This window comes from Lathamus discolor, chromosome 3 (genome assembly GCF_037157495.1).
Source record: "Lathamus discolor isolate bLatDis1 chromosome 3, bLatDis1.hap1, whole genome shotgun sequence".
NCBI classification, from domain to species: Eukaryota; Metazoa; Chordata; class Aves; order Psittaciformes; family Psittacidae; genus Lathamus; species Lathamus discolor.
In genome coordinates this window covers 145,950,526-145,974,162 of record NC_088886.1, presented here as the reverse complement: position 1 = coordinate 145,974,162, position 23,637 = coordinate 145,950,526, and the positions used below count along the sequence as shown (strand labels likewise).

Sequence of the window (23,637 nt, the reverse complement as noted above, 5' to 3'; positions counted from 1 at the left end):
CTGGCTCCCTTGTCTTGCTTTAAAAAGAAGGATCAAACTGAGGCTTATCCCCCCATTCCCTTTTTGCAGCTTCAGTTTCATGGGTTTCTGTGACATGATCTTTGTCCTGACTACAAGTACATAAAGTACAATTGTCTTCCACTGGGTTTCCTCTCTTTCCTTAACTAGTTTTGGAGCAGAAAATGTCCCACATTTTCCTTTCTCACATGGAAAGCTAGATTCTGTAACGAGTTTAAAACAATGGGGACAATACAGAAAATAAACTATCGATACATGGTATGTGTTTAATGAATTTTGCAGGGGAAGAGATTAATGTAACAAAACTGTAAATGCACTATTACTTGAATGTAAGTAAGTGCCATTTGATTCCTGCATGTAGTCAAGGATGCAGGGCAGCTACAGAGGAGGGTTAACAAGCATGAAGAACTTTGATTCTGCATGGAAGATGGTAAAAGCTTGAACCCCAATAGTGTACTTACTGGAGTTTAACAACAAGCCTGTCATTTAAAGCATTGCTTGTTTGTTAGCTGAAAAATTGAAAGCAGTGCAGCATCTCTAGAAATAATAATAAATCTTACTGTTGGCAAACAGCGGGTGCGTTGCTTTGCTTTTCTTTCACTTTTTTCCTAGATTCCTATTTGTGTTTTGAAGAGCTTGGGTAAGTCCCGTTGCCATAGAAAGTATCTTCTGTACCTTTGGTTGCAGCAAGTGCTTAACAATTGCCACTGCCTTTGTGTGTGTACCCTAGTGAGCAGCCGTCAGAGAGTAGCGGGTGTCCTGCTGGAGGGATGCATGAAAAGGAGCACGAGCAGCAGTCGACGGAGGGGATACTACCCCTCTGCTGTGCTCTGAAGAGACCCCCCCCTGCAGTCCTGATCCAGCTCTGGGGCAACAGCACAAGAGGGATGTGGAGCTGCTTGAGTGAGTCCAGAGGAGGCCATGGAGATGCTGCGAGGGCTGGAGCAGCTCTGCTCTGGAGCCAGGCTGAGAGAGCTGGGCTGGGGCAGCCTGGAGAAGAGAAGGCTCCTGAAGGGGAGACCTCAGAGCAGCTCCAGTGCCTAAAGGGGCTGCAGGGAACCTGGAGAGGGGCTTGGGACAAGGGCCTGTAGGGACAGGCCAAGGGGAATGGCTTGAACCTGCCCAAGGGGAGACTGAGATGAGCTCTTAGGCAGAAGCTCTTCCCTGTGAGGGTGCTGAGGCGCTGGCACAGGGTGCCCAGAGAAGCTGTGGCTGCCCCATCCCTGGCAGTGTTCAAGGCCAGGTTGGACACAGGGGCTTGGAGCAACCTGCTCCAGTGTGTAGTGGTTTAAACCCAACCACAAACTTCGTCCACTCACTCCCCCCCTTCTTGCCCTCCCCCTGCTCCTGGAGGGACGGAGAGGAGAATCGAAAAGAATGCAACTCCCACGGGTTGAGATAAGAGCAGTTTAGTAACTAAGGTATAACACAAATCACTGCTGCTACCACCAATGATAATAATGCTAAAGGAAATAACAAGAGGAAAGAATACAACACCTCAGACTGATAACTCGCCCCACTCCCCCCAGCCGAGCACTGACTGATACCTCATCCAACCCTGCAGTCCCAGCCCTTTCGGGGCACCCTCCGTTACATCCTGGGCATGACGTGCTGTGGTATGGAATACCTCTTTGGTCAGTTTGGGTCAGGTGTCCTGTCTCTGCTTCCTCCTGGCCTCCCCTCCTCCCTGGCAGACCACGAGGCTCAGAAAGTCCTTGGCCAGACCAAATATTCGAGCAGCAACTGAAAACATCGGCGTTATCAGCACTGTTCCCAGGCCAAAAGATCAAAACACAGCACTGCACTAGCTCCTAAGAAGGAGAAAAATGGCTGCTGCTGCTCAACCCAGGACACAGTGGAAGGGGTCCCTGCCTGTGGCAGGGGTTGGAACTGGATGAGCTTTAAGCTCCCTTCCAACACAAAGCAGTCTGGGGTTCTATGAAATCAACACAACGCTGAATGGGTTTGTGTTTCCCATCAGCCCTTATGATCAGAGGAAAGGACTTAAAACAGAAGCATAAGCTTGTGTTATAAAGTGAGCTTTGTAACAGGTACCAACACTGCAATGTAAGTTCAAGGGTAGAATAAAGAGCCTGATGTGGTGCCCAGTGATGCCGTGTGTTTCAGTACTTGCAATCTTTTCAGTCCCAGTATTTTAGTCCTGTTTTGTTCAAATTGCTATTAACCGTGCCCTTCTCCCAGTAAACCTGAACTCCTGCACCATAGTACGTGAAGTATGGAACAAGTCCAGAGGAGGCCACGAGGATGATCAGGGGACTGGAGCACCTCCCGTATGAAGACAGGCTGAGGAAGTTGGGGCTGCTCAGCCTGGAGAAGAGAAGGCTGCGTGGGGACCTCATAGCAGCCTTCCAGTACCTGAAGGGGGCCTATAGGGATGCTGGGGAGGGACTCTTCATCAGGGACTGTAGTGACAGGACAAGGGGTAACGGGTTCAAACTTAAACAGGGGAAGTTTAGATTGGATCTAAGGAGGAAATTCTTTCCTGTTAGGGTGGTGAGGCACTGGAATGGGTTGCCCAGGGAGGTTGTGAGTGCTCCATCCCTGGCAGTGTTCAAGGCCAGGTTGGATGAAGCCTTGTGTGGGATGGTTTAGTGTGAGGTGTCCCTGCCCATGGCAGGGGGGTTGGAACTGGATGATCTTGAGGTCCTTTCCAGCCCTATTCTGTTCTACTCTACTCTACTCTATTCTATGTTAGCCCCGCACAGCTCACTGATGCAGAACCACAGCCCAGTGGCGCTGGAGCAGCTGAAGCAAGCCACAGCCGCAGGTCAGTGCTACGCTGCGCCGGTACCCGTCTCTTGCCCGGGTCCCCGTAAGTCACTGTGCACGCGGCGGGGGTGTCTCTGCAGTCCCGCTCCTTGGCTCTGCCCTCCCGTCTGGCGCAGGGGGCCTCAGCTGGAAGGGGAAAAGCCGATCGGAGCTCTCCCAACCGCGACCCGGCTCCCCGGGGCTGCAAGGCCCCGGCCCCGGCCGGGATCCGCCTCACACCTCGGGCCCGGCCTCAGGGCGGCAAGGCGGCCTGGGCACCAGGTCTACCGGCGGGGGGACCGCAGCGCTGCGGCTCCGTGCCCGGGCGGAGCGTGCGGCAGCCGGACCGCTCCCCGGCAGCGCCGTTCCGGTGCCGCGGCTCCATGGACGCCAACCTGCGGTTCTGGAGGGCGGAGGGGCAGGTCGGCGGCGGGGGCAGCCGGGGCGGCGCGGCCCGGCCCGGGGGTGAAGCCCGGTCTGACCGCAACGCGTGTCCCACAGTCTTTTTTACAGAGGTTTCTGCTATGGGCGGACGTGTTGGATCCCCTGCTGCTGTTCAAGTCCTCCGTGAGTAGTTACAAGGCCCCTGAGGAAATACTAATTGCATAGATATAGATATAAAATGTATTTTAAGTTATGGTACCCAAGTCTGTTACAGGTCCTGCAGGCTCTATCAGTAGGTTTAGCTGGGTGAGCATGTCGCCAAAGTCAAATACAGGCGTGTGGGGTTCCACTTGTGAAGGCAAAAGTAAAATCTGCGTTAGTGGTACTTGCACGTGTGCCTGCAGAAGAGAAGGCTCCGGAAGGGGAGACCTGAGAGCAGCTCCAGTGCCTGAAGGGGCTGCAGGAAACCTGGAGAGGGGCTTGGGACAAGGGCCTGTAGGGACAGGCCAAGGGGAATGGCTTGAACCTGCCCAAGGGGAGACTGAGATGAGCTCTTAGGCAGAAGCTCTTCCCTGTGAGGGTGCTGAGGCGCTGGCACAGGGTGCCCAGAGAAGCTGTGGCTGCCCCATCCCTGGCAGTGTTCAAGGCCAGGTTGGACACAGGGGCTTGGAGCAAGCTGCTCCAGTGGAAGGGGTCCCTGCCCATGGCAGGGGTTGGAGCTTTAAGGTCCCTTCCAACCCAAACCAGTCTGGGATTTTATGTTAATGAATAGAATTACAGCCGAGTGCATTTCTCTGTATAATTAAGTAAAACAAAGGGCATTTCTAGACACCACCGCTTCAGCAGTCCTGCTTAGACCATGGCTGCTGTGCCAGCAGTTGAATTAGAATTAAGAACCAATTACAAACCAGAAAACCCCCAAAGACAAGAGCTGTGGAACAAGCAGCTGGACATGCTCTTTTTAGATACAGTCAGTTGTGATGTGGAGCTGTCACAGCTTTGGAGAGGACAGGTTTGCTGAGCTGCACCCCAGACACCCCAAATCTCTGCTGCCTAATCCACACAGCCATCCTCGTGGTGCAGCTTAGTCTGAAGCTCATGAAGGTCTTTGGTTCTCTTCCAAGTGGCTGTACTGAAATGGATCCTCCCCTGAGAGGAAGCACAAGTGCTGAATAGGCCCTTTTTATACCAGAGAATGATTATTGCAATTTTAACATTGATTATTGAAAGTGCGATACGTTGTTGGCCGTAACGTGTAGCTTCCAAATTTCGGGAACTGTTTTGACGAGAGAATTCTGGGGAAAATGTGCTTTTCTGTCCATCCACTTCTGTGTAGTTTTGTCAGGGGTGACAGACGAAAAAGCACATTGGATGAGAGTTGGCTGGTTGGTCAGTATAGAATCATAGAATCATAGAATAGTTAGGGTTGGAAAGGACCTCAAGATCATCCAGTTCCAGCCCCCCCTCCTATGGGCAGGGACACCTCACACTAAACCATCCCACCCAAAGGCTCTGTCCAGCCTGGCCTTGAGCACCGCCAGGGATGGAGCACTCACAACCTCCCTGGGCAACCCATTCCAGGGCCTCAGCACCCTTACAGTAAAGAATTTCCTCCTTATATCCAATCTAAACTTCCCCTGTTTAAGTTTTAACCCATTACCCCTTGTCCTGTCACTACAGTCCCTGATGAAGAGTCCCTCCCCAGCATATGCCCCCTTCAGGTACTGGAAGGCTGCTATGAGGTCTCCACGCAGCCTTCTCTTCTCCAGGCTGAACAGCCCCAACTTCCTCAGCCTGTCTTCATACGGGAGGTGCTCCAGTCCCCTGATCATCCTCGTGGCCTCCTCTGGACTTGTTCCAACAGTTCCATGCCCTTTTTTTGTAGATTGATTTTATTATTGTTCTTATTTAAGGGAAAACTCCATTAAAGCAGTAGAACACTGTCAAAATGTGTGTACCTGGGGTATTTCCTTGTCACTTGCAGAGTTAGTGTGTTGTGTCTATCTATTCATCTATCTCTATAATTATATATGGTATGCATGCATACCCCTATATGTATTTACATGTACAAATCACATGATTTAGTAAATGTACGTTATATAAATATATGTAAATGTCAACAATAAAATTTCATGGTATGTTCAGGATTTGGAGATCTGGGATTAGTTCCCACCTCCTGGAATTAAAATATGCTCTTGCAAATAGAGATGTGCCTGTTGAGGAAAAGTCAAACCATCTCATCAGTTCTCTCTAGAGGGGCAGGGTTTTATGTAGACTATGGATAACTACACGAGTTCACAGTTTAAGTGTACCTGTTTTCCATAATTAAAAGCTTAAGCCAAGTTTAAAGGAAGAGTGTATGGTCCAAAACTTGATCACACGTTTGCGAACATGCAGGAGCATCTTGTGATGTTGCGACTTGTTTCTGGTCGCTTTTAAAGGTCTGGTTTGGAATTCGGTTTTAAAATAGCCATCTAAGTGCCTGTGGCGATATTGGATGGTTGCTTTGGCAGCAAATCTTTATGTTTGCCAGCACACATGGGTAACTTTGAGTACAAGATTAACTCTTGATTTCAGTGAGGTTTTTCATGTACTTCAATTTCCAGTGCACTTGTGTAGCAGGTTGAGGGATTGATACAGAAAGGGACCAAGGGAGTCTGAATAACCTAAAGGTTTCTGTGGTCGTGAGCTGGTTTTGTGTCTAGGTGTGTTCTTGCTTTTACTACTCTGGTGAGGGACAGGTGCATTATTAGCTCGACATTCTAGGTTCGTAATTAGAATGTCTTATAAGGGATCTGTTGCACTCCAGAATACTGAAATCAGGGTTATTTTATCTGTTTGTTTTGTTTTTTCTCAAATACAGGACGAAATAAGAAGGACCAGGTTATCCATACAAAGCCCTGGGAAGACCCTTAATGAACCCATACAGAATGCTCAGGTATTTTGGAGTGCAGTGTATAGGAAATAGAGGTATCTTTTCTTCATGGCTGAAGTAGTTGATATTAATATAAAATGTAGCAGACAGAATACTGAGATTCTAATACAAGTGATAGCACAAGAAAAACTCACTGATACAGATATTTTTCAAATCTATCCATCTAAATTCAAATCTATCAAATCTATCAAATCTAGAATTCCTTTGGATTACTACTGACTTTAATGCCAAATCACAGTATTATCGTCCTGAAGAATGCTAGGTTGTATATTATATAGCTAAGAGATGCTCTCGCATCCCTGTAGGAATCATTGCTCTAAGCTTGTCCATCCTCACTTGGGGTGATACAGGTAGGTGATAAATATGCAAAGAACTTAATAAGCTCATTTAAATCTTCGATGTAACACCATACAGAGGGCAGGTTGGTTTAGTTGCACGTCTCACAAAATGAGCAGTAGCAATACTTGGGTGGGAAACCTACTCACAGAGTTAGTGGGAAGTAGTGCTGAACCCGTGCTTCATTAGGAGGAGTCTTTCTTTTCTTTTTAGGCTCAGTTCTTCCCATGTGGCGTTATACCTTGTGTGTCAAAGCCTGAAAGGAGAAATAAAAACTTCTGTGGTTCCAGAAAAGCTAAAGTCTTAACATAAGTGTTTGGGCTTTTAGCCATATGTAAACTGTTGTTTTCTGGTTGAAAACTAACTTTCTGTTCTGCCATAGTGTGTGCTTTGGTGCTGTCACATGGCATGTAGGATGTAAGTTATATTCAACAAGGAGTGTGTTGAAGAGTATGTTGTTAGGGACAAAAGTAATTACAGGGGTGTATACGTATATAGCACTATATTAAAGTGAGTTATTGGGGAAAAAAAAGGAAGATATAATAAATGTAGACAGAAGATTTTACCCAGTCTCTTCCAAAGCTTGGTTACTAACCTCATTTTCAAATTGTTTAGACAAAGCAAGCCTTCCTGCTAAGCCTGGTAAGTTCACAAAATACTTACATTGGGGTTTTTTTCTTTCTCATTCACATATGGCAACAGTGGTCTAATATTCCTTTTCTTATTTAAGTCCAGTGTGCATCCTGATACAGACGATATAATTCCTGTTTTGTTTAGACCTCCAGGTAAGTTCCCTTAAGAGAAGATTTGTGTATGTGACTGAAGCATCACAGGGGACTAGCTCATAGCGAGTAGCTGCTGTGATACTACAGTGGTACTCTCCATATACAAAAGCAAGTAGACTGTTACTTCTGTTAGTTGCATTAGCATAGCTGTTGAAGATGTATTTATTCCTACAATCCCCTTGAGGAATTTTTTCCCTGTAGTTTATCTGCTCATCTAGATGGAATTAGACTGAGCAGTCTCTGATCCCACTGCATAATGAGTTACCAAATCCCTCCCCATATAAAGCAGTCTACCATAAGCTTTCCTTTGGTGGAGGTGGCTACTGTATGAATTTACTTGCTGTGGTGACAGACAAAGTCTGCTTGGGTGAGGCTAAGACAGCACAGGTTACTAATCAGATATAACCACAGTGAGGCTATTTACTCATTATCTTGTATAACCACTCATAGCTGTGGTAGCTTTTGTTGCCACCTATCTCTTTTTGAACAGAGAGTTGATTTCTGTTCAACACTCAGTTGTACTGTTGAGTGGAGCTCACAAGGGCTCCTTTTGGCTCCAAGCTGTGACCAGGTATTCTGATTTCTGGGATGTGGAATGAGACACAAAGGTTAGAATTGGCATCTCTGGTGATGGTGTGTTTTTTGTGGGCAGTGTTTTACTTAGAGCTGAAACTAGAGGGGGGGAAATTAGGGGAATTTTCAGCTCAAGACCATCCATCTAGACTCACAGCAGTTATTGTTACTGAAATAAAGTTTTCTTTCTTTTTAGCCTTCCTGCCTATATCTCTTCCATTGGTGAGTAATCATGAAAGATAGTCATAGAATCATAGAATAGTTAGGGTTGGAAAGGACCTCAAGATCATCCAGTTCCAACCCCTCTGCCATGGGCAGGGACACCTCACACTAAACCATCCCACACAAGGCTTCATCCAACCTGGCCTTGAACACTGCCAGGGATGGAGCACTCACAACCTCCCTGGGCAACCCATTCCAGTGCCTCATCACCCTAACAGGAAAGAATTTCCTCCTTATATCCAATCTAAACTTCCCCTGTTTAAGTTTTAACCCGTTACCCCTTGTCCTGTCACTGCAGTCCCTGACAAAGAGTCCCTCCCCAGCATCCCTATAGGCCCCCTTCAGATACTGGAAGGCTGCTCGGAGGTCTCCACGCAGCCTTCTCTTCTCCAGGCTGAACAACCCCAACTTCCTCAGCCTGTCTCCATACGGGAGGTGCTCCAGTCCCCTGATCATCCTCGTGGCCTCCTCTGGACTTGTTCCAACAGTTCCATGTCCTTTTTATGTTGAGGACACCAGAACTGCGCACAGTGCTCCAGGTGAGGTCTCACAAGAGCAGAGTAGAGGGGCAGGATCACCTCTTCTGACCTATTTTTCCAAAGCCAAGTTTTATAGGGAGAGAATAGAAGATTTTACTCTTCTTGTATGTTCAGCACAAGCTTTTTAAAACATCTGTTTTATGGGAAGTGCTGAGTAACCTAGAAATCAAGCCATTAAGGAATCTCATTGGAAGTCCAAACCAAGTTAGATACTTTTCTTTCAGCAGCGTGCAAAGAGGTTGTTCTTGAATGAAGGTTGCTTCTGATGCAAGCTTAAATTCACTCAGCATTGAGAGCAAGGCTTGGTTTTGGTCTGTTTAACCTCCTACTGAACTGCAGTAGGAAGGAGTTGGAGCCTTGTGTTTTGTGTTTCAGACCCAAAATATGGGATTTTTTTCTTATGTAAATTGTGTGATTGCAAGGAAGAAATGGTGTTGTCAAGAAATTAAAGATGTAGAAATAAACTCCTATTACAGTGCTCAAACCTTGCACCATTTTGTTTTATCATCATAGAATAGTTGTAGCCGTAATTATATGCGTGTTTATTTGTTTAGATGTGTTTGGGTTTGGCCTATGAGTATACAGACTGAAATGTCATTCCATACAGAGATTACAGCATGGATTTACATGGCACTGCTAGAAAGTACAATGAAAGTCTCAATGGCTGTTAAATTCCTTAAGAACAGTGGTAAAATTAACAGAAATACTTCTTTTTGGTATTTACAGCTTAATGTTCTTTCATAGATGTGGTTAGATTCAGTGTTGGTATTAATAATAAAGGTAGCACGTTCACTAATATTAAATGCATTACTGTCCTCTTCACGGCTTTGGACATTCCCTGCCCTCCTCCTATTCATATTATCTTGATTGACTCTGTCCTTTGAGAGTGCTCCACACCTTGAGCATGGTTGGTCAGGCTTCAAGAAAGGCTTTATTAAAACTGAAGTTCTAATTCACTGTCTGAATTTGAGAAGGAATTGGGAAGTAACTCCTAAAAGCTTTGATCTTAGATCAGTAAGAGTTAGTATTCTATATCCCCACTAGTCAAAACCATCTGACCCTTTCTCATTCACTTCTTTAATTACATTTTTATTACCTTAGTTATTATATTTGCATCTATTTAAGCTTCACAGGTACAAATGTATTTGTTATTTGGGGTAAGAAAGCATCTTGCTCAAATGTTCTTGCATTTAGTGTTTTAATCACTGTGTTTCTGTGGTTTATATTGGATAGAAAAAGTGAGTGTTTCATATCCGTAGCAAGAAAGTGTGTTAACCTGGAGTTAAGGCAAATGGTTTTAGGCACTGACTGAAGCCTTTGACACTGCCGCAGATAGTAATATAGCCATCTGTTACAGATAGTAACATAGCCATCTGTTACAGACAGTAACATAGCCATTGTCTTCATGCTCTAGCCAACTACTGCTCACCAAAACCTTCTAGACTCACCAAACCTACTTTTCTTGTGGGGTTTTCCTCTTAGGTTATTGCTTCAACTCTTCAGCACCAAGCAAGGCACAACTTTTTGTATCAGGTAATTGCCTCTTTCTGTCTACATTTACGTGCCTTCTCGTCTCAATCCCAAATTCATTTTTTCTTGTAATCTCTTGTTTCTGCAGTTCTTGTTTCACCTGTACACCACGGGATTCACCCTCTTCAATGGAAATGGGACCCCAAAGGCTGAAGTATATATTGATCTTTATTTCTGCTATCATCTTAGTAGTACAAGACCATTTTGAACATGATTTATAAGGGGTTTACAAATGGACTTACATAGTGTGTTTCTTCTGTCCTCCTTAGGGGTACTCAGTTCAAGAAAAGCAGATCTTCCTCAGCCTGGGAGCTGTTTCCTATGCAGCATGTATTGGTGTACGTATTTGCTCAATGGTTGCCTTCCTAATAAGCTCTCCAGAGAAGGAGTAGGCACTGAGATAATCACACTGCCAAATCATCCTTCGGCATTGTGCTCTGATGCTCTACTCTGGTGTCTTGCCCCAGAACTGTTCAGGATAACAATTTTCCTGATCATCTGCCAGCCAATACCTTGCTTGTCTTCTTCTTATGTTTCTTTTTCTGTCCTTTGCATTCTGCAAGCTTAGGAAATGGCAATGAGAGGAAATAGGCAAGGTTTACAAACACAGAGTAACCCAATGGGTTGGAGTTGATATGTTTATGCAGTACTGTGGAAGACATCTGTCTGTCCCTAAACAAGTGATGAAATCATGAAAATACTGCACTGAATGCAAGTAAATTAGCCTTCCTGAGGGCTGCAGAGCTAGCCCTGTGCTATGCTGGAATAGGTATTTGGTTTCTGGAGTTTGCTATGTCAGAATGACCTCTGGTATCCTCATGACACTCATTGCACGTGTATTTGCCCCTATAATGCATTTCCTCACTCTCCACACTAAACAGTGATTTTTATAAGCCTTCTGGCAGAAGAATATGAGTATTCCTGCTTTTGTTAGAGGGACTTGCAGCCACTTTCCACTAGGCAAAACAGTCTGGCCAGTAGTGCTCATTGCATACAGAGGTCTGGGGAGGCAGCTATGCCTTTGGGTGAATGTGGGAGTTCTTCCCCTTTGTCTTCCAAGGGAGACTGTGAGCACTAGCTGGTATCCTGGCTGTTTATTCCTAAAGGAAACTTCCCTGTATTATGGGAATATAGAAATGGGCTGAAACCACAGAGAATCAGTAACAAATACACAAGTAAACCAGGTTTCCTGTTTGGGGGAGAGAGTGGTATGGGATGCAAGGCAGCCGGATGGGTGGCCAAGGAATATTAGTCAGAGGTAATTGTGTTCTGTCTTTATTATTCACACTGCTGCTGTCCTCTACATAATAATGTTTAATGCTTTTTTCATCATGATATTTTGTATTCTTATCTAAAAGAGTGATTACAGACACCTTCAGAGCACACCTGCATTTTGCTGGGATGTTAAACCAAGGCATTTATTTTTATAGATGATAACTATGTGCTACAGCTCTATTTTCCTAACCTGCTGCACACACTGGAATGCTGCACATTTCCTTTAATAGAAGGTCCCTGTTTTCTCCCCATGCATTAGGCTCTTCCTCTTGTCTTCATGAATCGTTACACACTGAAGAGTCCATTAACGCATCTAATCATTAAAAAAGTCCTACCTGCTCCTCTCCTTGGTGAGTAAAGAGGAACTGTGCATCGTGCAGCTGGTCTGAGGGCCGTTTCCTGACCCCATCTCACTGTAGAGTTATCTTGTAGAGGTGTGGTCTTACTGTTTCCTAGCCTCCTTCTGCAACTGCCTTTGCTGGGTACCATCCTTTCTGTGTGAGAGTTGATGCTCACTGATCAGTGGAACTGACTTCTTGATTCTTGCTGGTTTTCAGTTGTAAAGCTGCAGAGCACTCTCCTGGCCTTTGTGTGTGCATGACATGCAACTGTTTCTCCAAAGGTATCTAGGGATGCATTTCCCTTCGGCTTGCACATCATACTTGAAACCATCAGGACTGCCAGGACTGTAATAGATAATGACGTTGTGTGGCACATACGTGACACCAGAGTGCAACATAGCTCTGGGTGTGCACTCCATAGTTCCTTACTCATGCTGCTGGCTATGAAACTCTTGACAGCATAGAGAGTTGTTACACAGAATATCACTAACCTTGCAAGGTAGTAGCACTGAAACTCTCTACTGACATGGTGAAGTTGCACCAGGACAAGTTTCACTATTTGATGTCATTGACTGGTTTTCTAATGCCATTGAAGACATTTTTGGCTTTTCCTAGGGGAAAGCTGGTAGAATTAAAACACGTCATCTCCTCTGTTCCAAGTTAAGTGAGATGGCTCCCCAGATTGTTCTGAGGATCTGCATTAGAGCTTTCTGACTTGTTTCCCTTGGAGTAGGTGTCAAAGTGTGCTTCCATTTCCTTAAATGCAGAGAGAAACCTGAGGGTAATTGTCTAATATTAGGGCAGCATTTGAAAAGTGCCATCTGTTACACTGATGCATTTATTGAACAGCACTGCCCAAAAGTAATAAAAAGAGAAATCTACTGTTTCAAGCACAGTCAGTTTGCCAGGCTGACCAAGGTCTAGAAAAGAGAAAGGAGGAAACCACCAGATTATTAACTCCCATTAGATATGACCTTTGTAAGTGCCAAGGTTTGTGTTTTCGGTGACTGATGGTGGGATGGATGTTTTCAGGCACCTTGTAAAGCTGGGTTTGGAGGAGACTGGAACGTTTTCATCTAGGATCCAGCTGAAGCACTGCCACTTCTCTGCCTAGGTGTCTGCCACAAATCCATAATGGAACATATTAGAGCCAGTGTTCCCCTGACACCCTCCCTTTCAAATCGGGAATGCAGCCTTTAAGTAAAGTCTGTTCCCTTCTGGGTCTTCTCGTCTGTGCTGACCAGTACAAAACCTATCCATGACACAGATCCATCCACAAAGTACTCACGGCTTGAACTGGATGACAGCGATTGAAAGCTCTGAGTCCATAATGATAAAGCACGTTTTAGGATTGGGGCCTTAAAATCTAACTCAAGCTCCTCAAACAAAGATTAAGATCCCAAGCAGGTTTTTGTGGGGCAGCCTTTTAAGCTGCCAGGTTATTCAGTTGTGAGCTGCTGAACTGGAAGTGTGAAATGCATGTACTTATGAATGTTGCTATTGAGGTAGTTCTGGATCTTTTAAAGCCAAATCCTCTCTAACTCTGCAGGCTTGACGACTGCATTTACTGTGGTGGTGGCGAGAAGCCCAGAATTTGACAATGGAATTAACGTGATGGACAGAAATGGCAAGGTTGTAGGAGTGTCACAGAAGGCTGGTGAGAAGGTAGGTGACAGGATGGAGGCCTCTCCTGGTGTGCCTTTTGGTTCCTGCTAAGAGCTGAATGTGGTGCTGAGGGCTGACAGAGTTGGATATACTGACATGAAGAATCCTAGGTCAGGTGCTGAGCCTTTGGGTAGGCTTTGGGCTAGGTTTCTGGAACCAGATTCTACAACCCTTGTGTCTTCAAGGGCTAGCAGCCTCCCCTGAGCAATATACTGATAGTCAGAGTTGAGCCCCAGGGACCCTAGCACAGGCATTGCTGCTTTCCCTTGTCATCTTGGAAGGAGACAAGACTTCTGGACCTTCTTCTGATGGGACACCTCAGAGAAAAGCCCTGTATTGTACGTATCACATGCACCTCCTCCAGCGGGAATGTTATTTAAAGGCTGTGCCTCCCACAGGGTAGTGCCCTGATCTATAGTGTGCTGGTGCATTTTAGCCTTGGGCTCCAGCTGCTTACCCTGGATCTGCTCCTTGCTCTGCTCATCAGTGCCCGCTGTAGAGCCTGGCATAGGAACTAGGAGGAGTCATATTTTATGTGCTGTCAGTGACCCTCCTTTTCTATGCTGCTGTCCAGAGCAGAGGAAGCAGCTATTTGAGCATAAAGATTTATGGAGAGCTGGAGGGAGAACTAGTTAGGATGCCCAGAGGGTACAGCCATTTGGAAGAAGTTCAGCACAGCTTAAAAAGAGCAACCCTCAGCAAAATTACTATCATGGTAGGAAAACTCGATGTGGCATCAGTAGTCTCACTTACCCTTTAAGGTATTTCTTCGTCACAAGTGGAGTATTTGCCAGTTGTAGGAGTTTTGTTTCCATGTAAGAAAGAATTCCTCTGAGAAATGTTCTTATTCCTCATTATCCTGTTGCTTGAAACACCAGAGCATTAGACAAAGAAGTGCTCAGATAAGCATGCAGTATTTGAAGCTGCACAGACACTGCTTTAACATCATTGCTTTTCCTCTCTCCCTCAAGGCTGTTAAAGAAACAGCAATATCACGAGCAGTCTTGTTTGGGACAACGTTTTTCCTGCCACCCGTGGCTGTGTACCTTCTGGAAAGGTAGGAGGGGCTGCCAAAGGGCTGGGGTGCCTGGTTGAGGTGTCTGCTGGTGTTCAGTCTGGATGCTACCACTTGCCAACTCTTTCTTGGGTTTGCAGTATTGCCTTGGTACAAGTGATGATCTGGGATGTTTCTGTTCAGCTACTGTGATTCATTTAGATAAGTGAGTCTGGTTATGCCCACATCTGTGCTGTGAGGGTTTGCAGGAGGCTGTGTAAAGCTATGAGGATTTCCTCTCTGCTCTCTTACAGGAAGCATGCCTGTGCTCTCCTGGCAGGCTCTTTTCCAGCACCTAGCTTCCTTAACTTGATTTGGGTCCCAGTGTCTGGTGTACAGGGTAGTCACAGCACTTAGCTTAGATCTGTTAGTGCTGCAGAGGAAATACGGCTCTTGAATTTGCAACAAAAACTGGATCCCAGCTTGGAAACAGTTATTTGTATATTGTGAAACCTGCTCTTGCAACCTTTAGAAACCCTGTATTATAAGAAGAATTCATTGTATGCTTTGTGAGAGAATTCTTAGCCTGCCCTGAGCTTTTGGTAGGGATCATCTATATCCTGTACATAACACAAGTAGGGATCATCAACGTCATGTCATTTGGTATTGCCTAAATCAATTCCTTATCCCCTTCTTTAGCTTAAGGGACTCCTGTTACCAGAAGGCATAAATGCTGATGTAAGATAAAACTTTGAATATATGTGGAGTAATAAATTTTTGCACAAGGCAAAGTAGGACTTAACAAGAGGAGCTAAATCCAAGGGGAAAGAGAGTAATGCAAGAAAAATCTTAGGCACAGAACTGAGATGCTTTAAAGTACTAATGCAGCTCTTCTTTTGTCACTTCGGTCTTGCTGCTTGTTTTCTTAATCATGTATTGACAATCTAGACTTGGAAAATGCTGCAGCTAAATACAGAACAGAGGGGAAGAACAGGAGTTAGGAATAAGAGCACAGGACATCAAGTAAGGAAATATTCTTAGGATTTCTAAGCCTTGGTTATTACCCATTTCAGTGCTATTTCAACCACTAAAATAAGAGCTAATGTCTTTTGTCTCACTGTCAGGTTACTTTTCAAGCCTAAACTGACACATTTACTTTCTCAATGTCTTGGGCAGAGCAAAAATGGTAAAGACTCCACGTACTTTGGCTTTAATGAGAATGTTTGCGATTACATCAGTACTAACAGGGATGCTGCCGGTCTCGCTCAGCATGTTCCCGCAGTGTGGAGAGGTAAGTCCTGTCACAGGAACTGATTTAGGATTACTGTTACATTAAACAGGCATTCCAGAACTATACCCAGCAGTCTTGAGGCCATGTAGAAAACAAACAATAAGATTAATGTGGTTGTGCATTTTAAAAGGGGCAGCAGAGGCTGCTTGTGAAGGCTTATGCACTAGGCAGAGGATTACAAGGCTTTCTAGGTCTAAATTGCGTTGTGTGCTACAAATCGGCATTGGAAAGTGTAAATATAAATCAGGTTTTCACAGCACTTTGAAGCAAGCAAGGTCAGGAGAGCTGTCTCAAAGACTGAAACCAAGGCTCTTCCAGCACTGTTTTCAGTCCTGCTGGAGAAAGGGAAGATGTAGATGCAAAGTCAGCATGAGCTTGTCAGAGGTAAACCGCCTCACATGCGACAGACATCTTTTCACCTGCCTTATTGAACTGTGAAGTGTAATTGTTCCCTGGGAAGGGCAGCTTTCCTGGCAGGCACTAAATGGACAGGCTGAGAGAGCTGTGCTGGGGCAGCCTGGAGAAGAGAAGGCTCCTGAAGGGGAGACCTGAGAGCAGCTCCAGTGCCAGAAGGGGCCACAGGCAAGCTGGAGAGGGGCTTTGGACAAGGGGAATGGCTTTAACCTGCCCGAGGGGAGACGGAGATGAGCTCTTAGGCAGAAGCTCTTCCCTGTGAGGGTGCTGAGGCGCTGGCACAGGGTGCCCAGAGAAGCTGTGGCTGCCCCATCCCTGGCAGTGCTCAAGGCCAGGTTGGACACAGGGGCTTGGAGCAAGCTGCTCTAGTGGAAGGTGTCCCTGCCTGTGGCAGGGGTTGGAACTGGATGAGCTTTAAGGTCCCTTCCAACCCAAACCAGGCTGGGATTCTGTGTAGCCCTTGAACCTTGGGCTTTGGAGAAGGCCACGTGGGAGTTGAGCCTGGGATTCCTTTCTGCATTTATTTCCTCTCCCTTACCAGCACTGTGTGAATATGCTCAGAAAATCACAGACTGGCTCTTCAGTTTCCAGTGGTTTCTTCTATTTGCCTGAACTTTCTGGCACTGTAATCTCTTTTTTAGATTTCTTAATCTCTTATGGCAACAAAGGTAAACTGAACAGAAACCTGTTAGAAGCTATGTACTGAGTTTGGGGGTTGGTTCCCTTTGAATTTCCCAGTTGCCCAATCCACAGGACACATTCTCCTGGGTGCATCACCCAAATATATTTACAATTGGACTTGATGATCTTGAAGGTCTTTTCCAACCTAAATGGTTCTATAGTGACTGGAGATAATGGCAGTAATGCTGTTTAGATCTCAGGAGTACCTCCGATTTTAAATGAAGCATATTTCTTCCTTAGAAGGAAAAAAAAGCCCCAAAACAAAAACCTCTTGGAACCCCAAATCCCATCCAGTCTTGCTCCACACACTATTACAATCTGTGCAAAGTTCAATGCGGTATAGAGGGTTTATCTTATACTTACCAGGAATGGTGTTGATTCCCTTTCTCTGTACCTTGCAGATAAAGCGAGCAGACCTTGAGCCAGAAATTCTCTCATCTACAGAAGAAACAGAGTTCTTCTACAACAGGGGAATTTAGAGATTGGTTTAATATAGGAAAGCGTGCTCTGGTGGAAGTGAATTCTGAATGTATGAACAAATTCATCCGGCCTGTGCGCCTGTATCATGAATTTATGGTGGCATACATGCAAGACTTGATGTACAGGGCTGTGGTCTATGGAGAGGCAGACGTTGCAAAATGACACTGCAAGGCCCAGCCCACAGGGAGATACACATAGGACTTGTACCAGGAAGCAGCGTAACACGGTATTTGTCACAAACGGCATCTGGATGCTTCCTCCTGTGATTGATTTCTTAATTAAAGGATTATTGAATACAAAAGGGTGTGTTGCTGCTGATGTGGCTGCAGCTATTGACATGCTGCTTTACACAGCCGGTAAAGGTGGTTGCAGCAGTAGTCTTTTGGGTGAAGTTGAGCTGGTTCTTGGAATACTTACTCCATGGGTTCCATTGTATTTAGGAACACTCATTGCAAGGATGAGGCATGAGTGAGGTAGCCATTAAAGTGGTACTAGAGAAAGCAACCCTGATGGCAATATAATATGTGTTCAATAAGAACTCTTCAGGAAATGGGTGTCAGACTTGGTTTCAAAGGGATTCCTGTCTTTCTCAACATCTTTGAAGGAGTTTTGAGGCCTGATCCTCTTGAGATTTAGAACTTGTTTTTACACTGAAGCCACTGGGAAATCCTGTGGCTTCCTGACCTTGTTGTGGACAATGAGGGATCCCACCTTTGCAATTTGATGGTGCTTATCTAAAGAGAAAAGCTGCCTTTTGAGATGTGGCATAAGCATTATCCTGGTGATCAGTGCAGTGATCATCAAAATTAGCCAGGGGACCAGGGCTGTCTGTGAAGAGCTGCAGAAAGAGTTTTTAATACCAGATGTTAATGCAAATTCTTTTGCCAATAAACAGCCATGTCCAACACTTAATGCTTGATGAGCCATCGGTAAGCACATATATCCCCATCCTCATCAATAAAGAGGTTCGATAACCTCCATTTGAGTACACAAAATGCAGCAGACAGAACAGCATCTGTGGTAGCTAATGCACACCAAGCAGATGCACTCAAGCAAAACATAAAGAAATCAACAGGTCAATACATGCACATAAAATATTATAATGAAAACTTAGGCAGACAGAGTCCAAGAGGGAAGAAGACGGAATGGAAACAGAGACTAAGCAATTGCCAGTCACGAGTGATCAGCTCACAGGAGGGAGGGCAGTGAATTGTGCTTAGATTGGTGCTAAAGGGACTATTAGAATTACATGTTCCTACTTCTGTTCTGTTTACTTTGCTGTAGCTATTTGCAGTGCCGTGAATTTGGCCCATGTGTTTTGCCTGTTTCAAAAATAAGGGCAGTAATAGAGTTTATCATAGTGACTTCAGGGTGTGTGGTTGGCTCCTTCACATTCTGGACTGTAAATCATTGCAACCTCTCCATCTTATCTATGAGGATGGCTGCACAGGTTTGCTTAGAAAAGGAAAAATTAATATTTCTGCGTAAGATACATATGTGAGCCACATCCTTACTGTTTTTTTTTCTCGGTGGTATTGCTCCTATGCTTCTGGTGACACACCTAAGTCTTAAAGAGTACATCACAGACTTTACCACTCTGGCCTGCTTTTGAGACTTGGCAATACACACAGCAACGTATCTTTGGTGAAGTTTTCTCAGCAGTGCTATGCAGTCACTGTGATGTTGCACGCCAGCATCAACTTTCAGCATCTCACCAGTGTTGGCTTGAGACATATTTGTACTTCTCACCTGCAAGATGTACCTGTGGTGTACTTGAGAAACTGGAGATTGGTGAAGAGAGCTGTTTATTTATTCTAAATGGAACCTGAAACTCCTTGAGAAGGCAACAGCTAAACAGCAAGAATTTCCAGTCACAGGTATGGCAGAAAAGCTCTGTCTGGAGAAGGGATACTCCTCTTCGACATTTCCAACCTCTGCCTATTGTCTTTGTGTGTTAAACACATCTTTAGAATATCAGCAGTTACAGCTAGGCACACATACTGGGAATGCAAAGTAGTAGCTCCTGCATTATAGTAGTACTTGTGAGAAAGTGTGTCACTTTAGGCTTGAGAGAAAGCTAGGAGAAGGAAGTGTTAGACCAGGGGTAGTTTAACAGCTTCTACACTTGATTTTTTAAAACAGAGAATCCTGCTTTATGGGAAAAAAAAAAAAAAATCTGACCCAGAATTCCTCACTGACATGAAAAAGAAAGATGTTGCCAAACAAAATGAACTGCAAGGAGTAGATGATAATATTCTTGATTAATCTTTGTACCCACATATCACATATGATTAAGTAGGGTGCACCCATATGTGCATTGTTGATCCTAGAAAAATTAATTCCCACACAGGAGTTCCTATCCAGACATGGATGTGCAGTTTTCAGGTTAGTCATATGCAGGCTCAGAAGAGACAGGGTATATTCTAGCTAAAGTTCCAGGGTGATCTATCTACTGATCTAGCTCCTGTGGAGTCTTTCAAGAGAAAACTTGTCAATGCATACCCATGTGTTGAGTTACCACCAACCATTTAACCATGATGAAATAGCTTATTCTGGCACATGCTACCCATAAAATGCTTGTAATTAACTCAAGGGAAAAATGCACTAAACTGTAAAACATCAAAACCAGAACAGCTCTTTCAGCTGTGTATGGGATATACTGGGATAATTCCAGTACTGGGAGGTTTCCAGTTACAGGAGTGCTACTTGAAGTGGTATTGCACGGCTCTCATCAAAGAGGTTGGTGACAAAGCAAGCTTCTTCAGTGACTATTGATACGTGTGATGGAGGTCACAGGTGCCATGACACAGCCTCAAAGCTACGTGGGCTACTGACGGGAAACATCTCCAGTTAAGGTGGGAAGCATTTGCTCACCTGGGTCACTATAGAATTTTCTTCTTTCACTTGTTATCAGTTCAGCGTTCCTGGACTCCATTTAAGACAAATGTTCTTCACCCAAAATACAGTTTCCTTAATGTGTTGAGAGGGAGACTGGTGCTTCACACACACATTAAACACAGTGTGAAACGCTTATGCTAATGAAGTCAGCTGCAATTCCAGTATCTCAGCACCACATGAAATTGTGCCATTAGCTCACTCCATATGCCACATTAGAAAGGGAGTGGTTAGTAGGTCAAGAGAGGTTCTCCTCCCCCTCTACTCAGCCTTGGTGAGGCCGCATCTGGAATATTGCGTCCAGTTCTGGGCCCCTCTGTTCAAGAAGGACAGGGAATTGCTTGAAGGAGTCCAGCGCAGAGCCACAAAGATGATTAAGGGAGTGGAACATCTCCCTTATGAGGAGAGGCTGAGGGAGCTGGGTCTCTTTAGCTTGCAAAAGAGGAGACTGAGGGGTGACCTCATCAATGTTTACAAATATGTGAAGGGTAGGTGTCAGGATGATGGAGCTAGGCTTTTTTCAGTGATATCCAGTGATAGGACAAGGGGCAATGGGTGTAAACTGGAACATAGGAAGTTCCACGTTAACATCAGGAAGAACTTCTTTACTGTAAGAGTGACAGAGCACTGGAACAGGTTGCCCAGGGGGGTTGTGGAGTCTCCTACCCTGGAGATATTCAAGGCCCGCCTGGACAAGTTCCTGTGTGATGTACTGTAGGTTACCCTGCTCTTGCAGGGGGGTTGGACTAGATGATCTTTTTAGGTCCCTTCCAACCCTTGGGATTCTGTGATTCTGTGATTCTGTGATGTTAAAACAAGCGAAACACCAAATGGGTAAGTGAAAAGTAATGAGCTTGGCAAAGGGGATAATCCAGCTTCACATGGGGCTGCAAGCCACTGGGAGTGGAAGATTTAGATTAGTAAAAGACTTCTTCCTGAGGCACTGGCAGAGGGTGCCCAGAGAAGCTGTGGCTGCCCCATCCCTGGCAGTGTTCAAGGCCAGGTTGGACACAGGGGCTTGGAGCAAGCTGCTCCAGTGGAAGGTGTCCCTGCCTGTGGCAGGGGTTGGAGCCGGATGAGCTTTAAGGTCCCCTAAACCAGTCTGTGATTCAGTGGATTAGGGGTGGTGCAGAAAGCTCAACATGTAGTTGGACTTCAAATTACTTGCCAAAGGGCTTTACAGATACTAAAAGGTGACATGAATTTAAGAGAATGGGCATTTCCATCATAGGGAATCCATTGAAGAATACTAAATCCATGGAAACTACACCAGCAAAAGAAGGTTGTAAGTTCCACACTGCTGGTCAGTGGAAGGGACATCTGATTTATTTGCCTGTTGTCACTTTCTTCTTTTGTCTCATTTTGGTGGCCGTCGGGATATGACATTTGGCCAAACAGATATTTGTCGGACCCAGTACAGCTGCTTTCATGTGGTTTTGCTGACCTGCTACAGACTCAAGATCAAACCTTCTCCTGGGGGAATAATGTGGAAAGAAGCTCCACAAGTGTGGTAGGAGAGCCCGTGGTTGTGGTAACTGTAGGCAGAGGTCACAGGAGACATGGCTCTGCAATAACTGATGTTAAGATATGAGGTGCTGCTGAAGCTGTGTGTGACAAGGATAAATACACACTAAATAACATAATAATCACTTCCACAGCAATAATTTTACACCTACAAAAAGTCTGCCATAATTTAACTTCCTTTAGCACAACACACAGGTCACTGCTCTCCTATTGCTGGAGCATTAGATTTCTTTTTACAATGTGAGAGAACCAGTTTTTCCCAAGCTGCTCCATCCCTACAGGAAGACAACAGCCTAGAGCAAAGTAAGGCAAAACAGCAGGTCTTTTGCAGGAAAACAGTTCCTGCTGTGCTTTTGGCACTGAACAAAAGCAGGAAGTAGGGGGTTGAGTTTAGCTTCTTTGAGTTCTGCCTTTTCTGAGCCTTCCTCTAACGACATACTGCCAGATGAGAGAAGAGGACAAGGATGTAGCAGCACATCCTAAGGACCTGGAACCTGAGGGGAGCATGCTGTGAAGCTGTTCCAGGAGGACAGTATGGATACACACATCTGCAACAGCAGCCAAAGGAGACACAAGCAGGGAAGATCACATCAGCCTCTGCTCTCCTGAGCCAGAAGGACACTAGGAAGGAGGAGGCTTGCCCTGCTCTTTTTCCTTGGATAGCTCAGGGTCAGCTGGAACAGGGTTACAGTCTCAACCTGCTGCTCTCAATGAAGTGTTTGTCCCCTTCCAAATCTTCATTAACAGTGGCACCATTAACATCCTACAGTTAAATGCTCCAAACCCCCATTTGTCTATTAGTCCTATTCCAATAATGCACCAGAAGAACCTCGGCTGGGGTCTCATTCCACTCTCAGCAAACATTAAATGGCAGTGCAACGAAGACCTGCACCTCTCCCACTCCTTTTTAATCGTGATTTAAGAATAGCTAAAGTAAATACCAGTTCCATGAGCCACAGTGGGAGCAAGGAAAAGAAAACAACAGAACAACAAAACAACCCAAACCCCAACATTAGAGCAAAGCCAACAAATTGGAGATAACACATCCATAACCTTGAGTCGTCCTGGCAACCAGACAAGCCATAAATTCTCTGGCACCAGACTTGGATGTTTTAAGCAAATTGATGTCATTACAGCTCTGTGAATAAGGCTGATGGAGCAGAGCTGGTGACAGTGGCTGTTATTACAGCTGCCCATTAGCAAACTCTGCTGGCTTCTTACTGAACACCCCAGTTGAAACTTGCCACATTAAACACAGCACCCTCCAGGTTATTAAATCCCTCTTTGCTTTCCCCCTCTCTCTATTGCCCTAACCAGAATTTTCCAGAAGAGGAGGGCAGGCACCTGCCACTTAAATTGGGAACATGGGTGATTCAGCTGCTTCCCAAATCAGGGCAGGGAAAATACATTGCTAAAAAGGCCCTGACACCCTCAGTCCTGAAATAGAGCCATTGTGAGACTAGGAGGAGAACTGTCCAGATTTACTGGTAATGCAGTGAGGAGAACAAGACTGGGACAAGCAGCAGAGCATCCTGTTTGAAGGACCTGAGAGTCAGCACCTACAGGAAAACCTTCCCTTTGTAACATGGAACAGGTTAACAGCATGCATGCCCGAGGCAGGGCTGTCTCCTGCAGTTAGCACCACAGCTGTGTTAAGTGACAGTGCACTGGTGGTGGAACCAGTTTAAGGTGTGGTAAACTACGGTAGATGATTTCGGCTTCAAGGAAAACATGCCTCAGAACAGCACAGTGTGCTAACACTTCCCTACCTGCTCAGCTTGTCATCTTGAAATTGAGGAATATGGACATGAGGCTTCCATGTCTCTTAAATGGACTTTTAATATAGTAAAATCAGCTACTCCCATGTTAGGGAATAACCAGATCAAAGCATTTCCCCAGCTGGAGCTGTGTTAGCCCCAAGCCTGTAACACAGCCATGCTGTTCTTCCCTGCAGGCCACAGGGGTGGAGGAAAGAAGGAGGGAGGG

The 23,637-nt window shown here is 45.2% G+C and overlaps 1 protein-coding gene across 1 annotated transcript; it reads left to right on the top strand.

Annotated features, from left to right (window-relative positions):
* The first annotated feature begins 2,990 nt into the window (after positions 1–2,990).
* On the top strand, positions 2,991–17,533 carry SFXN4 (sideroflexin 4). The gene is made up of 14 exons (XM_065672374.1): positions 2,991–3,209; positions 3,289–3,354; positions 6,035–6,109; positions 7,058–7,084; positions 7,173–7,227; positions 7,997–8,022; positions 10,044–10,094; positions 10,180–10,245; positions 10,361–10,429; positions 11,626–11,716; positions 13,257–13,372; positions 14,344–14,429; positions 15,543–15,657; positions 17,154–17,533. Exons 1-14 carry the CDS (start codon positions 3,171–3,173, stop codon positions 17,229–17,231), a joined length of 960 nt encoding a protein of 319 aa, XP_065528446.1. The 5' UTR covers positions 2,991–3,170; the 3' UTR covers positions 17,232–17,533.
* The last annotated feature ends 6,104 nt before the right edge of the window (positions 17,534–23,637 follow it).